Source organism: Meles meles, chromosome 8, assembly GCF_922984935.1.
Source record: "Meles meles chromosome 8, mMelMel3.1 paternal haplotype, whole genome shotgun sequence".
Classification (NCBI taxonomy): Eukaryota; Metazoa; Chordata; class Mammalia; order Carnivora; family Mustelidae; genus Meles; species Meles meles.
The window spans coordinates 72,424,168-72,437,888 of NC_060073.1; the positions used below are offsets into that span (position 1 = coordinate 72,424,168).

The window sequence follows — 13,721 nt, forward strand, 5'->3', positions numbered from 1 at the left end:
ATGTTGGAAGACTGGGGAAAATTTTTGAACTTAAATTTTAATAACTTCTGAAATTATAGGATATTGAAGTTTTATGAAAGTGAATTCCAAAGACTTCAAAAAATATGAATTAAACTTACCTGTATTTTCCCCTCATTTCTTTTCCTTAAATTTCAAGCTCGTATACTAAAATGAAACTTGTAAAAATGAGACAAGTGACTATAAAATTAGAACAGTCCTCTTCATTTAAACATAAAGGATCACACATATATTGAGTGTATTATTTGCTGATTACCACATATGGTTGTCTGATGTACTAAAGTGAATTCACAGAGTATATTTCCTAAGTAAAGAAAAAGATGACAGGAAAAATACTGAAAGTGTTAACAGTAGTTGTTTCTTGAGGGATGAGCTTCTGGATGTTTTTTCCTCTCTCTCCACCTTTCTATAACCTTTACACGTGGTGGATGCTAGATGATACTTATTGATTAAACAGATTTTCTACACTAAAAATATTTTACATTTAAATGTTAAAATCATTTTATTTTATTTAAAGATTTTATTTATTTGACAGAGAGAGAGATCACAAGTAAGCAGAGAGGCAGGCAGAGAGAGAGAGGGAAGCAGGCTCCCCGCTGAGCAGAGAGCCTGATGTGGGGCTCAATCCCAGGGCCCTGAGATCATGACCTGAGCTGAAGGCAGAGGCCTAACCCCCTGAGCCACCCAGATACCCCCAGATGTTAAAATTATTTTAAATAAGTCCATAGATTACTTGTCAAATCTAAGAATCTCCCAAGACTCTAATCTCCCAAGACCCCAATCAATATACATTCACTGATTTACTCAACAAACAGTTACAGTGTACAATGCGGTGTAAGATGCTAACAAATAAGTTAGATACCATCTGTCTTAGAGAATTTGCAGTTTAGTAATAAAGACTTTGGGCTGCTCTCTGCATGGTTGTTTTTCTTGTTCTATCATTTCCCCCCACCTACTTTTGAATCTGAAAATATCCAGTATACTTCTTCCCCAGGCATCTGAGGCATAGAACTGGGCCGATGCTCTCCCTAGCGATGACCAGAGTCCCCTCCACTTGCCTTTGTTGAGTCTTTTGAAGTCTCTTTCTTTGAAGCTACTATAGAGTTTGTCTATACAGCAGTACTGGGCATTTCTACATCTTCTGTCATTTAACTCTAACAATATTCTTGAAAGGTAGACATTATTATCTACATTTTATACTTTATAGGGAACAAAGAAACCAAGGCACAGAGCAGTTAAGCAAGTTACCCCCATGTCACCCAGAGAGTGATAGAGCCAGAACTCAAACCAAAATCATTTTGATACCAAAGGTGGTTCTATTGTTCACTCTGGTGTTCCAAGTGTCAGGGATTTGAGAATAGGAGAGGCAGGCAGTCCCAGAGGGAGATACGAGAACCAATCGCACTGTTTCATAGCTGGCTGGATGTTGGAAGGTGGCAGAGCAGGTAACTGAAAGAAGGGCTGAGAAAAGAGCTGGTACCTTGAAGTGCAGGAGCTCGAACAAGATTTGGACTTTGGCTACTATCCCTGGCTGACCTAGGAGGTGTGTCTCCACTCAGCTCATCTTGTCCCTCCTCTGTGGCCAGAACAGAATTGGGGCATAGAGCTGGACTACACGTCTTCCTAAAAGACCTTGCGAGACAATGGGAAGGACATTGTTCTAGGTTAACCACTCTTACTGGCAAATGCGTAGAAGATTCTAACATCTTTAGAGGAGGCAAGCAGTCTGGTCATTTCCAGTGACATTTGCTAGACACCTGTTGTAAGGTCTCACACTCCTGACCATCCAGGCTCCCCCTAACCTACATTAAAATCACTGCTTATTTTGAGGAAGGCAAGCAAGTTGTGTCCTAAGGAGGATGAAATGCTTTATATATTAAAATAAGCCCAAAAATGCCTCCATGGAAAACTTTACAAAAATAAATGTTTACTTCCCTTCAATGCTTTTCAACTACTTTTTTAAAATAAAAATTCCAGCTTCAATAACATAGTCAGAGCTTCTCACTTAGAGGAAATGATGTCCAGAGTTCCAGTAAAGACTTGAGAAATATTAGCTAAGCGGTTCTTTAGCCTTGCTAGGAAATTTAAATCTGAGGATTCCTAACATAAAGTATTTCATTCAAAATAAGTCAGATTAACCGGATACACAACTAAATCATATAGTAATTTACTCTAAGGGTTTTTACAAAATACTTTATGAAATTATACATACATAGGAAGTACAGCTTACATTCTAATTAAAACTTCATTGCAAAGCTTCTCTGTGAGCACTCTCATGCTAATTTCATAGAGTTACAGGAACGACAGGATCTTATATATGCAAGGTTTTTGTTTTTGGTTTAGTTTTACACAGTCTATTACAAAATACAGGCTTGAGATCTTGGGAGAAAATTAAGCCAAAAGCTGAATTCCACCGATGAACCAGTGGGTGGCACCAAAGCACAAACGAGACTTTGACAGTAGGACGGGGGAAAGCACTTTCAAAGGCAGGAATACATGCAGTAGATTCAGTCTTCCGGCCCTAACCCGAAGTTCCCTATTTTAACAGAGATTACAGAGTAAATAGTTTTCCTATGGTCAAATATTTATTATCACAGATTTTCCTGCCTTTACCCCCCTTCTAGGAGTATTTTTTTTCCTGTCCCTCTCTTCCAAAAACTGCATATTTTCAGTTCCTGCGAGGGTTTTCAACCACTGAGTAGCAAGCAGGCCCTTCTACCTGCATGGCATGTGGTATGAAACACGGGACAGCAAACTAGAATATTTTGCTGGTTAAAAACACCCCACAATTAATATTTTTTGATGGCTTTTTCTCTGAAGCAGCAGCAACTGTTTGATTTTCCTAGCTTTCTTAAATATCTTCTCTCATGCCGAAGTCACAAGTAAGTTACACACATTATTCTTGCTTAAATCTCTTGGGGCTTCTAAGCAAAGAACCATATGCGGGTTGACTTTAACATGCTGTGTAGCCTCCGTTAGTGGCAAGAGGCAGCAGATGAGAATCTGTCTACACAGTCAGATTTGCAAGATCAGATTCCACCTGCTTAGTAGTTTTCTGTGGGAGCCAGTCGACTTTGGGTTCATTTTGAAATCTTGGCAATCAGCAGCATTCTGAGAGGCAGAGTTGCTTCAATCCAAGTGTTGGGGGAATTTACCATCTTTTCCCAGAGAGCAACTTCCTCTGAAGTAGAGTCCATCCAATCCACTTCAGTACCATAGCTTTTACCTGCAAAAGAAAAAAAAAAAAAAAGGAAGCTTTGCAGTTAGAAAGGGAATAGTTCATTGGGGGGAAAAAATGGATCATCCCCTAATTATAATCATCAATGGAAGACAGCGAGGGATAGCTTTAATATCACCAGAGGGCATATGTGAGGCTCATTATAAGAAAGAACTGTTTAATCACCTGAAATGTCTGTTAACAGAGGAGTCCGTAATTGGGACTATTCCCTCTACTCAGAGAGTAATGATCTCTCTTCGTGTTCATAGAAAAGCTGGCTGACAATCTGTCAGGGACACAGTGAGGTAGTAGGGGTGAAGCCTGACATTGGGTTGGAAGTAACACCAGATGATCTCTAAGGAAATGTAGTTTGGGGTTTAGTGTCTAACAGACTCAACTTTGAATCTTGGCCCTGATACTGGTAAGTTCTGTTACATAATTTCTTGGAACATCAGTTCTACTGGGGATAACATTAGTAATTACCCACAGGATTTCTGTGAGGATTCAACAAAATAATATAAAGAAAGCACTCAGTACAGTGACTAGTGCCCCATAAATACTATTTACTATGATTATTTAAAGCACACTTTTAGTCATGAAAAGATATAAATGTTTTTTCAGGGAAGAGTGGTGACGAAAGATTTTCTGTGCCTCCCACACACAATAGCTAATGCTCTGTATGGACAGATACTATACTGTTAATCTTCATATCTAGAGCCCTTGGCATACAGCCTGCATTCCTTCACTCATTCATTTCATTATACTTAATAGAAATAGAGTATCTGTTTTCATTAGGAGAAAACAGACAAACCCCTAGTATCTCCAGAAGCACTTGGCTTGTAGAGGATTAAAAATGTAACAAAATTACCTGTTCCAAAGCCAATCCGAAGACCTCCCAAAAACTGGTTGGTTAATTTGTAATGGTCCCAGACAGTAAGCTCTACACAGGCTTCTGTCAGATCTTCAGGCCTGAACCCATCATACACCATGGTGTGGTTGAAGACAGGATTGGTGGTTTTCCCCACAGCTCTGGTTTTTTGTCGACTTTTCCTACTTGTATCTGGAAGGATGATACTATAAAAGGAATCATTATTGTGAAAGCATTTTAATAAGATGGTGAACATTTATGCTTTCATTGAACTTCAGTACAACTACTGAAGACTGGCCGAAGGAAATGGAAGCGTGGAGTGTAGAGAGGCAGTAGTGGTGGTGGTGATGGTGGGGGGTGGGGATGGTGGTGGAGATGATGGCGGAGGGGGCGGCAGCGGTAGCGGTGATGGTAGTAGTGATGATGGCGGTAATAGTAATGGTGATGTTGATGGTGGTGGTGACTGTGGTGGTGGTGATGGTGGCAGGGGTGGCAGCCACGATGGTGGTGGCAGTGGCGATGGTGAGGGTGGCAGGGGTGGTGGTAGTAGTGCTGACGGCGGCGATGGTGATGGTGATGTAGATATACTGGTGGCAGTGATGGTGTTGGTGATAATGGCGGCGATGGTGGTGGCGATGGCAGTGGTGGTGGTGGTAGTGGTGATGGTGGTAACGGCTGTGATGATGTTGATGTGGTGTCGGTGGTGATAATGGCGGTGATGGTGGTGATTAACAGCAGCATCCTGCTGGACAGACTGTATTACAGTGGACCAGACTTGCTTCGAATCCTGACTCTGTTACTTATTGGCTGTGTATTACAGGGGAAGTCACATTATTTCTCAGACTCTTGCTTCTTCGTCTTTCAAATGAGAATGCTGGTGCCTACTTCATAAGGTTAATATTAGAATTACATACGAAGCAAACAACTTAGTTTAGTGCTTTCGTTTAGTAAATGCTTAATGTGGTAGCAATTGCTTGAGGATTCGTTTAACATTTGGAAACATTCTTGATTATCTGTTTTCTGTTTTTAACCTATGATACCTCTTACAAACACAAGAAGGTCTGAGAGTGGTCTCAGACTGAGAGACTGACCTGAGCTGAAAAATCTTACCCGTTGACATCTATGAATAATTTGTATAGGGAAAATCATAAATAATGCCATAAAAATGTAAACAGCTACAACTGGTCTTCTGGGAGAATCTGTGTAGATAAAATTAGTCAGGGGGAGCTAAGAGAACATGCACTAATATCTGTTGAGTTACAACTGACTAGATGCCAGGCATTTATATACAGAACAGAGAAAAGTTTGCCACTTTAAACTCAAATTGTCTTAAGCTCCTATGACAAACTATTAGTAAGGGTCTGTTTAGCAAGTCATTTTCTACATATTTGCAGGATGAGGCAAAAGAACTTTTGCAAATAGCTCACAAAGGTGGGACAAGGGATAGAAGGAAGAATTCAACCTGCACCACAAAAGAGTCATGTGTATGGCATCTCACCATTAGAAATCTGATGAGTTTTTTAATACTGACTATTATCCACCAGCAAATGTATCTCCTAGAAGACATTCCATATCTGAGTACATGGTCCCAGTTTCACTTGTATGTATGCCCTCTTTATGGTTTTAAAACTAAGCAAATCCTTAGGGGTTCATGTCAAAGATTCCTCTAGTTCATGTCACTACTGTCCCAAGTTATGTCATTTAAACCATGAATGATGAGTTTCAGCATCACAGATACTGAGACCTAAAACAATGAGCAAAGGCCAGGCTATGGTAGAACTGAGAGAACCAGAGTTACAGATGCTGTTACCATTTAACAAAAGAATTTAGATGGCTGCCCCTTAGTTGTGGTAGATCAAGACATTCCTTCACCCAGATGTGCACCTCTCCTGTTGTCGGAAGCTTTTTACCTATAATGGGAAAAGGACAGAAAATAAAATTTCACTGCCATTCTTCTCTTGGCAATACTACATACAAAAATGCCAATCTAAAAGTGGTCTGGCACAGTGATACTAGCTAGAGCTTGAGGATATGATTCTAATTGGTTAAATCTATACGTTCTTAACTAAATCCTCCATAGTCTGGCTACATTGTGCTCAGAGAGTGCTATGAAAATAATTTACATTGGGGAAGATGGGAGTCTCAGTTGGTTAAGCATCTGCTTTTGGCTCAGGTCATGATCCTCGGGTTTTAGGATCGAGCCTCACATTGGGCTCCCTGCTCAGTGGGAAGCCTGCTTCTCCTTTTCCCACTCCCCTTGCTTGTGCTATCTCTCTGTCAAATAAATAAATAAAACCTTAGAAAAAAGAATGGTAAAAACCCAAAAGAAATGAATTGAGAGATGGAGAGAGAGAAAGGAAGAAGGTTTAGGGATATCATTTGAACTCCTGTATCATACAGTACTTAAAGCCAGCCCAGAGGTGCCTGGGTGGCTCACTTGGACGAGGATCTGACTCTTGATTTCGGCTTAGGTCATGATCTCAGAGTCATGGCACTGGGCTCTCTGCTCAGTGTGGAGTCCGCTTAAGATTCTCTCTCTTCCTCTAACTCTGCCCCTCCCCCAGCTCATTCTCGCTCTCTGAATAAATAAAATCTTTTTAAATTTTAAAAAAATTAAGGAAAAAATTCATATCGATTCCAAGTACAGAATACTGTATTATTCTTTCTGGGTTTGGCTTGTTTCAGGACAAATTAAAGATATCAGGTATATAAATCATCCAGTTATAGTCATATTCAATACATCTCAATGAAATGCATCTCCCGGGAGGAGTCAAGATGGCGGAGAAGTAGCAGCCTGAGACTACATCAGGTAGCAGGAGATCAGCTCGATAGCTTATCTAAACATTGCAAACACCTACAAATCCAACGGGAGAGCAAAGAGAAGAAGAACAGCAACTCTAGAAACAGAAAATCAACCACTTTCTGAAAGGTAGGACTGGCGGAGAAGTGAATCTAAAACGACGGGAAGATAGACCGCGGGGGGAGGGGCCGGCTCCCGGCAAGCGGCGGAGGAACGGAGCACAAAATCAGGACTTTTAAAAGTCTGTTCCACTGAGGGACATTGCTCCAGGGGCTAAACCGGGGTGAAGCCCACGCGGGGCCAGCGTGGCCCCAGGCCCCGCAGGGTCACAGAAGGATCGGGGGTGTCGGAGTGTCGCAGAGCTCGCAGGTATTAGAACGGAGAAGCCGGCTGCAGAGACAGAGCCGAGGACTGAACTCTCAGCTCGGGGTTACCTTGAACTGGTCGCGGGCTGGGTGAGCTCGGAGCGCGGCTAGAGGCTGGGGATACGGGAGTGATTGGGTGCTGTCCTCTGGGGGCGCACTGAGGAGTGGGGGCCCAGGCTCTCGGCTCCTCCGGGCTGGAGACTGGGAGGCCGCCATTTTCATTCCCGTCCTCCGGAACTCTACGGAAAGCGTTCAGGGAACAGAAGCTCCCAAAAGCGAACCCGAGCCGATTACTTAGTCCGGCCGCCGGTAAGGGCGGTGCAATCCCGCCTCAGGCAAAGACACTTGAGAGTCACTACAACAGGCCCCTCCCCCAGAAGATCAACAAAATATCCAGCCAGGACGAAGTTCATCTATCAAGGAGAAAGCAGATTCAATTCCTAAGACAGCAGAGCAATTCCAGAGGAGGAGAAAGCAAAGCACGGAACCCATGGCTTTCTCCCCATGATTCTTTAGTCTTGCAGCTACTTCAATTTTTTTTTCTTTTTTCAATTTTTTTTTCTTTTTTCTTCTTCTGCTAAATTTTTTTTAAACTTTTACCCTTTTCTTTTTTAACATTTTTTGACTAGTTCATCTAAATATATATATTTTTTCTTTCTTTTTTATATTTTTTATTTGTTTTATTTTTTAAATTTTTTTTCTTTCTTTTTTTTTTTTCTTTTTTTTTCAGAAGCTGTTTTTATCCCCTTTCTCCCCCCCACAATTTGGGGTCTCTTCTGATTTGGTTACAGTGCATTTTTCCGGGGTCTTTGCCACCCTTTTAGTAGTTTATTTGCTCCTTCATATTCTCTTATCTGGACAAAATGACAAGGCGGAAAAAATCACCACAAACAAAAGAACAAGAGACAGTACCGAAGGCTAGGGACCTAATCAACACAGACATGGGTAATATGTCAGATCAAGAGTTCAGAATGACGATTCTGAACATTCTAGCCGGGCTCGAAAAAGGCATGGAAGATATTAGAGAAACCCTCTCTGGAGATATTAAAGCCCTTTCTGGAGAAATTAAAGAACTAAAATCTAACCAAGTTGAAATCAAAAAAGCTATTAATGAGGTGCAATCAAAAATGGAGGCTCTCACTGCTAGGATAAATGAGGCAGAAGAAAGAATTAGTGATATAGAAGACCAAATGACAGAGAATAAGGAAGCTGAGCAAAAGAGGGACAAACAGCTACTGGACCATGAGGGGAGAATTCGAGAGATAAGTGACACCATAAGACGAAACAACATTAGAATAATTGGGATTCCAGAAGAAGAAGAAACAGAGAGGGGAGCAGAAGGTCTATTGGAGAGAATCATTGGAGAGAATTTCCCTAATATGGCAAAGGGAACAAGCATCAAAATCCAGGAGATGCAGAGAACCCCCCTCAAAGTCAACAAGAATAGGTCCACACCCCGTCACCTAATAGTAAAATTTACAAGTCTTAGTGACAAAGAGAAAATCCTGAAAGCAGCCCGAGAAAAGAAGTCTGTAACATACAATGGTAAAAATATTAGATTGGCGGCAGACTTATCCACAGAGACCTGGCAGGCCAGAAAGAGCTGGCATGATATATTCAGAGCACTAAACGAGAAACACATGCAGCCAAGAATACTCTATCCAGCTAGGCTATCATTGAAAATAGAAGGAGAGATAAAAAGCTTCCAGGACAAACAAAAACTGAAAGAATTTGCAAACACCAAACCAGCTCTACAGGAAATATTGAAAGGGGTCCTCTAAGCAAAGAGAGAGCCTAAAAGTAGTAGATCAGAAAGGTACAGAGACAATATACAGTAACAGTCACCTTACAGGCTAATAATGGCACTAAATTCATATCTCTCAATAGTTACCCTGAATGTTAATGGGCTAAATGCCCCAATCAAAAGACACAGGGTATCAGAATGGATAAAAAACCAAAACCCATCAGTATGTTGCCTACAAGAAACTCATTTTAGACGCGAAGACACCTCCAGATTTAAAGTGAGGGGGTGGAAAACAATTTACCATGCCAATGGGCATCAGAAGAAAGCTGGGGTGGCAATCCTTATATCAGATCAATTAGACTTCAAGCCAAAGACTATAATAAGAGATGAGGAAGGACACTATATCCTACTCAAAGGGTCTGTCCAACAAGAAGATCTAACAATTTTAAATATCTATGCCCCTAACGTGGGAGCAGCCAACTATATCAACCAATTAATAACAAAATCAAAGAAACACATCAATAATAATACAATAATAGTAGGGGACTTTAACACTCCCCTCACTGAAATGGACAGATCATCCAAGCCAAAGATCAACAAGGAAATAAAGGCCTTAAATGACACACTGGACCAGATGGACATCACAGATATATTCAGAACATTTCATCCCAAAGCAACAGAATACACATTCTTCTCTAGTGCACATGGAACCTTCTCCAGAATAGATCACATCCTGGGTCACAAATCAGGTCTCAACTGGTATCAAAAGATTAGGATTATTCCCTGCATATTTTCAGACCACAATGCTCTGAAGCTAGAACTCAATCACAAGAGGAAAGCTGGAAAGAACCGAAATACATGGAGACTAAACAGCATCCTTCTAAAGAATGAATGGGTTAACCAGGAAATTAAAGAAGAATTGAAAAAATTCATGGAAACAAATGATAATGAAAACACAACAGTTCAAAATCTGTGGGACACAGCAAAGGCAGTCCTGAGAGGAAAATATATAGCGGTACAAGCCTTTCTCAAGAAAAAGAAAGGTCTCAAGTACACAACCTAACCCTACACGTAAAGGAGCTGGAGAAAGAACAAGAAAGAAACCCTAAACCCAGCAGGAGAAGAGAAATCATAAAGATCAGAGCAGAAATCAATGAAATAGAAACCAAAAAAACAATAGAAAAAATCAATGAAACTAGGAGCTGGTTCTTTGAAAGAATCAATAAGATTGATAAACCCCTCGCCAGACTCATCAAAAAGAAAAGAGAAAGGACCCAAATCAATAAAATCATGAATGAAAGAGGAGAGATCACAACTAACACCAAAGAAATACAGACAATTATAAGAACATACTATGAGCAACTCTACGCCAACAAATTGGACAATCTGGAAGAAATGGATGCATTCCTAGAGACATATAAACTACCACAACTGAACCAGGAAGGAATAGAAAACCTGAACAGGCCCATAACCAGTAAGGAGATTGAAACAGTCATCAAAAATCTCCAAACAAACAAAAGCCCAGGGCCAGACGGCTTCCCAGGGGAATTCTACCAAACATTTAAAGAAGAACTAATTCCTATTCTCCTGAAACTGTTCCAAAAAATAGAAATGGAAGGAAAACTTCCAAACTCATTTTATGAGGCCAGCATCACCTTGATCTCAAAACCAGACAAGGATCCCACCAAAAAAGAGAACTACAGACCAATATCCTTGATGAACACAGATGCAAAAATTCTCGCCAAAATACTAGCCAATAGGATTCAACAGTACATTAAAAGGATTATTCACCACGATCAAGTGGGATTTATTCCAGGGCTGCAGGGTTGGTTCAACATCCGCAAATCAATCAATGTGATAGAACACATTAATAAAAGAAAGAACAAGAACCATATGATACTCTCAATAGATGCTGAAAAAGCATTTGACAAAGTACAGCATCCCTTCCTGATCAAAACTCTTCAAAGTGTGGGGATAGAGGGCACATACCTCAATATTATCAAAGCCATCTATGAAAAACCCACCGCAAATATCATTCTCAATGGAGAAAAACTGAAAGCTTTTCCGTTAAGGTCAGGAACACGGCAGGGATGTCCATTATCACCACTGCTATTCAACATAGTACTAGAAGTCCTAGCCTCAGCAATCAGACAACAAAAAGAAATTAAAGGCATCCAAATTGGTAAAGAAGAAGTCAAACTATCACTCTTCGCAGATGATATGATACTATATGTGGAAAACCCAAAAGACTCCACTCCAAAACTGCTAGAACTTGTACAGGAATTCAGTAAAGTGTCAGGATATAAAATCAATGCACAGAAATCAGTTGCATTTCTGTACACCAACAACAAGACTGAAGAAAGAGAAATTAAGGAGTCAATCCCATTTACAATTGCACCCAAAACTATAAGATACCTAGGAATAAACCGAACCAAAGAGACTAAGAATCTATACACAGAAAATTATAAAGTACTCATGAAAGAAATTGAGGAAGACACAAAAAAATGGAAAAATGTTCCATGCTCCTGGATTGGAAGAATAAATATTGTGAAAATGTCTATGCTACCTAAAGCAATCTACACATTTAATGCAATCCCTATCAAAATACCATCCATTTTTTTCAAAGCAATGGAACAAATAATCCTAAAATTTATATGGAACCAGAAAAGACCTCGAATAGCCAAAGGAATATTGGAAAAAGAAAGCCAAAGTTGGTGGCATCACAATTCCGGACTTCAAGCTCTATTACAAAGCTGTCATCATCAAGACAGCATGGTACTGGCACAAAAACAGACACATAGATCAGTGGAACAGAATAGAGAGCCCAGAAATCGACCCTCAACTCTATGGTCAACTAATCTTCGACAAAGCAGGAAAGGATGTCCAATGGAAAAAAGACAGCCTCTTCAATAAATGGTGCTGGGAAAATTGGACAGCCACATGCAGAAAAATGAAATTGGACCACTTCCTTACACCACACACGAAAATAGACTCCAAATGGATGAAGGACCTCAATGTGAGAAAGGAATCCATCAAAATCCTTGAGGAGAATGCAGGCAGCAACCTCTTCGACCTCAGCCGTAGCAACATCTTCCTAGGAACAACGGCAAAGGCAAGGGAAGCAAGGGCAAAAATGAACTATTGGGATTTCATCAAGATCAAAAGCTTTTGCACAGCAAAGGAAACAGTTAAGAAAACCAAAAGACAACTGACAGAATGGGAGAAGATATTTGCAAATGACATATCAGATAAAGGGCTAGTATCCAAAATCTATAAGGAACTTAGCAAACTCAACACCCAAAGAACAAACAATCCAATCAAGAAATGGGCAGAGGACATGAACAGACATTTCTGCAAAGAAGACATCCAGATGGCCAACAGACATATGAAAAAGTGCTCCACGTCACTCGGCATCAGGGAAATACAAATCAAAACCACAATGAGATATCACCTCACACCAGTCAGAATGGCTAAAATTAACAAGTCAGGAAATGACAGATGCTGGCGAGGATGTGGAGAAAGGGGAACCCTCCTCCACTGTTGGTGGGAATGCAAGCTGGTGCAACCACTCTGGAAAACAGCATGGAGGTTCCTCAAAATGTTGAAAATAGAACTACCCTATGACCCAGCAATTGCACTACTGGGTATTTACCCTAAAGATACAAACATAGTGATCCGAAGGGGCACGTGTACCCGAATGTTTATAGCAGCAATGTCTACAATAGCCAGACTATGGAAAGAACCTAGATGTCCATCAACAGATGAATGGATCAAGAAGATGTGGTATATATACACAATGGAATACTATGCAGCCATCAAAAGAAATGAAATCATGCCATTTGCGACGACGTGGATGGAACTAGAGCGTATCATGCTTAGTGAAATAAGTCACTCGGAGAAAGACAACTATCATATGATCTCCCTGATATGAGGACATGGAGAAGCAACATGGGGGGGTAGGGGGATAGGAGAAGAGTAAATGAAACAAGAATGGGATTGGGAGGGAGACAAACCATAAATGACTCTTAATCTCACAAAACAAACTGGGGGTTGCTGGGGGGAGGTGGGATTGGGAGAGGGGGAGCGGGCTATGGACATTGGGGAGGGGAGGCGAACCATAAGAGACTATGTACTCTGAAAAACAACCTGAGGGTTTTGAAGGGTCAGGGGTGGGAGGTTGGGGCAACCTGAGGGTTTTGAAGGGTCAGGGGTGGGAGGTTGGGGGAACAGGTGGTGGGTAATGGGGAGGGCACGTTTTGCATGGAGCACTGGGTGTTGTGCAAAAAGAATGAATACTGTTACACTGAAAAAATAAAATGGAAAAAAAAAGAAAAAAAAAAGAAATGCATCTCCCTTTCAAATTTAATACTAACTTCAATTGCTGTTAGTGGGAGGCATTTGAAACCTACTGAATATAATCAAAATAAGTATTGGCTAGGGGGTATAGCTCAGGGGTAGAGCATTTGACTGCAAAATAAGTACTGGCTAAGGTACCACTCTTGTTAAATGTGGTTACATACTTTATGAGAACATTGTATATATACAAATAGTAACTAATGATATGCACAGGGAATTACTGAGAAGTTGGCTTAGTCTTCATTTGTTGACTACACTGGGTGCACATGGACAGGGGGCCACTGCCATATTTTTCTGAATAGTTTAACCTGGTCGACCAATCAGAATTTAATGAGTATCTCTGATGTACTCAG

At 40.7% G+C, this 13,721-nt stretch overlaps 1 protein-coding gene across 20 annotated transcripts in view; it reads right to left on the minus strand.

Annotated features, from left to right (window-relative positions):
- Positions 1 to 1,925: 1,925 nt before the first annotated feature.
- The window catches only part of SYTL2 (synaptotagmin like 2), a 133,920-nt gene continuing 122,124 nt past the window's right edge, over positions 1,926 to 13,721 (minus strand). For all 20 annotated transcript variants that reach the window (XM_046014430.1, XM_046014433.1, XM_046014429.1 and 17 more), the window contains 3 exons: positions 5,914 to 6,013; positions 4,104 to 4,309; positions 1,926 to 3,244 (listed from right to left, as the gene is read on the minus strand). In XM_046014430.1, coding sequence (XP_045870386.1) covers positions 3,099 to 3,244; positions 4,104 to 4,309; positions 5,914 to 6,013 — 452 coding nt within the window. In that variant the 3' untranslated portion in view covers positions 1,926 to 3,098. The remainder of the gene's footprint in view (positions 3,245 to 4,103; positions 4,310 to 5,913; positions 6,014 to 13,721) is intronic.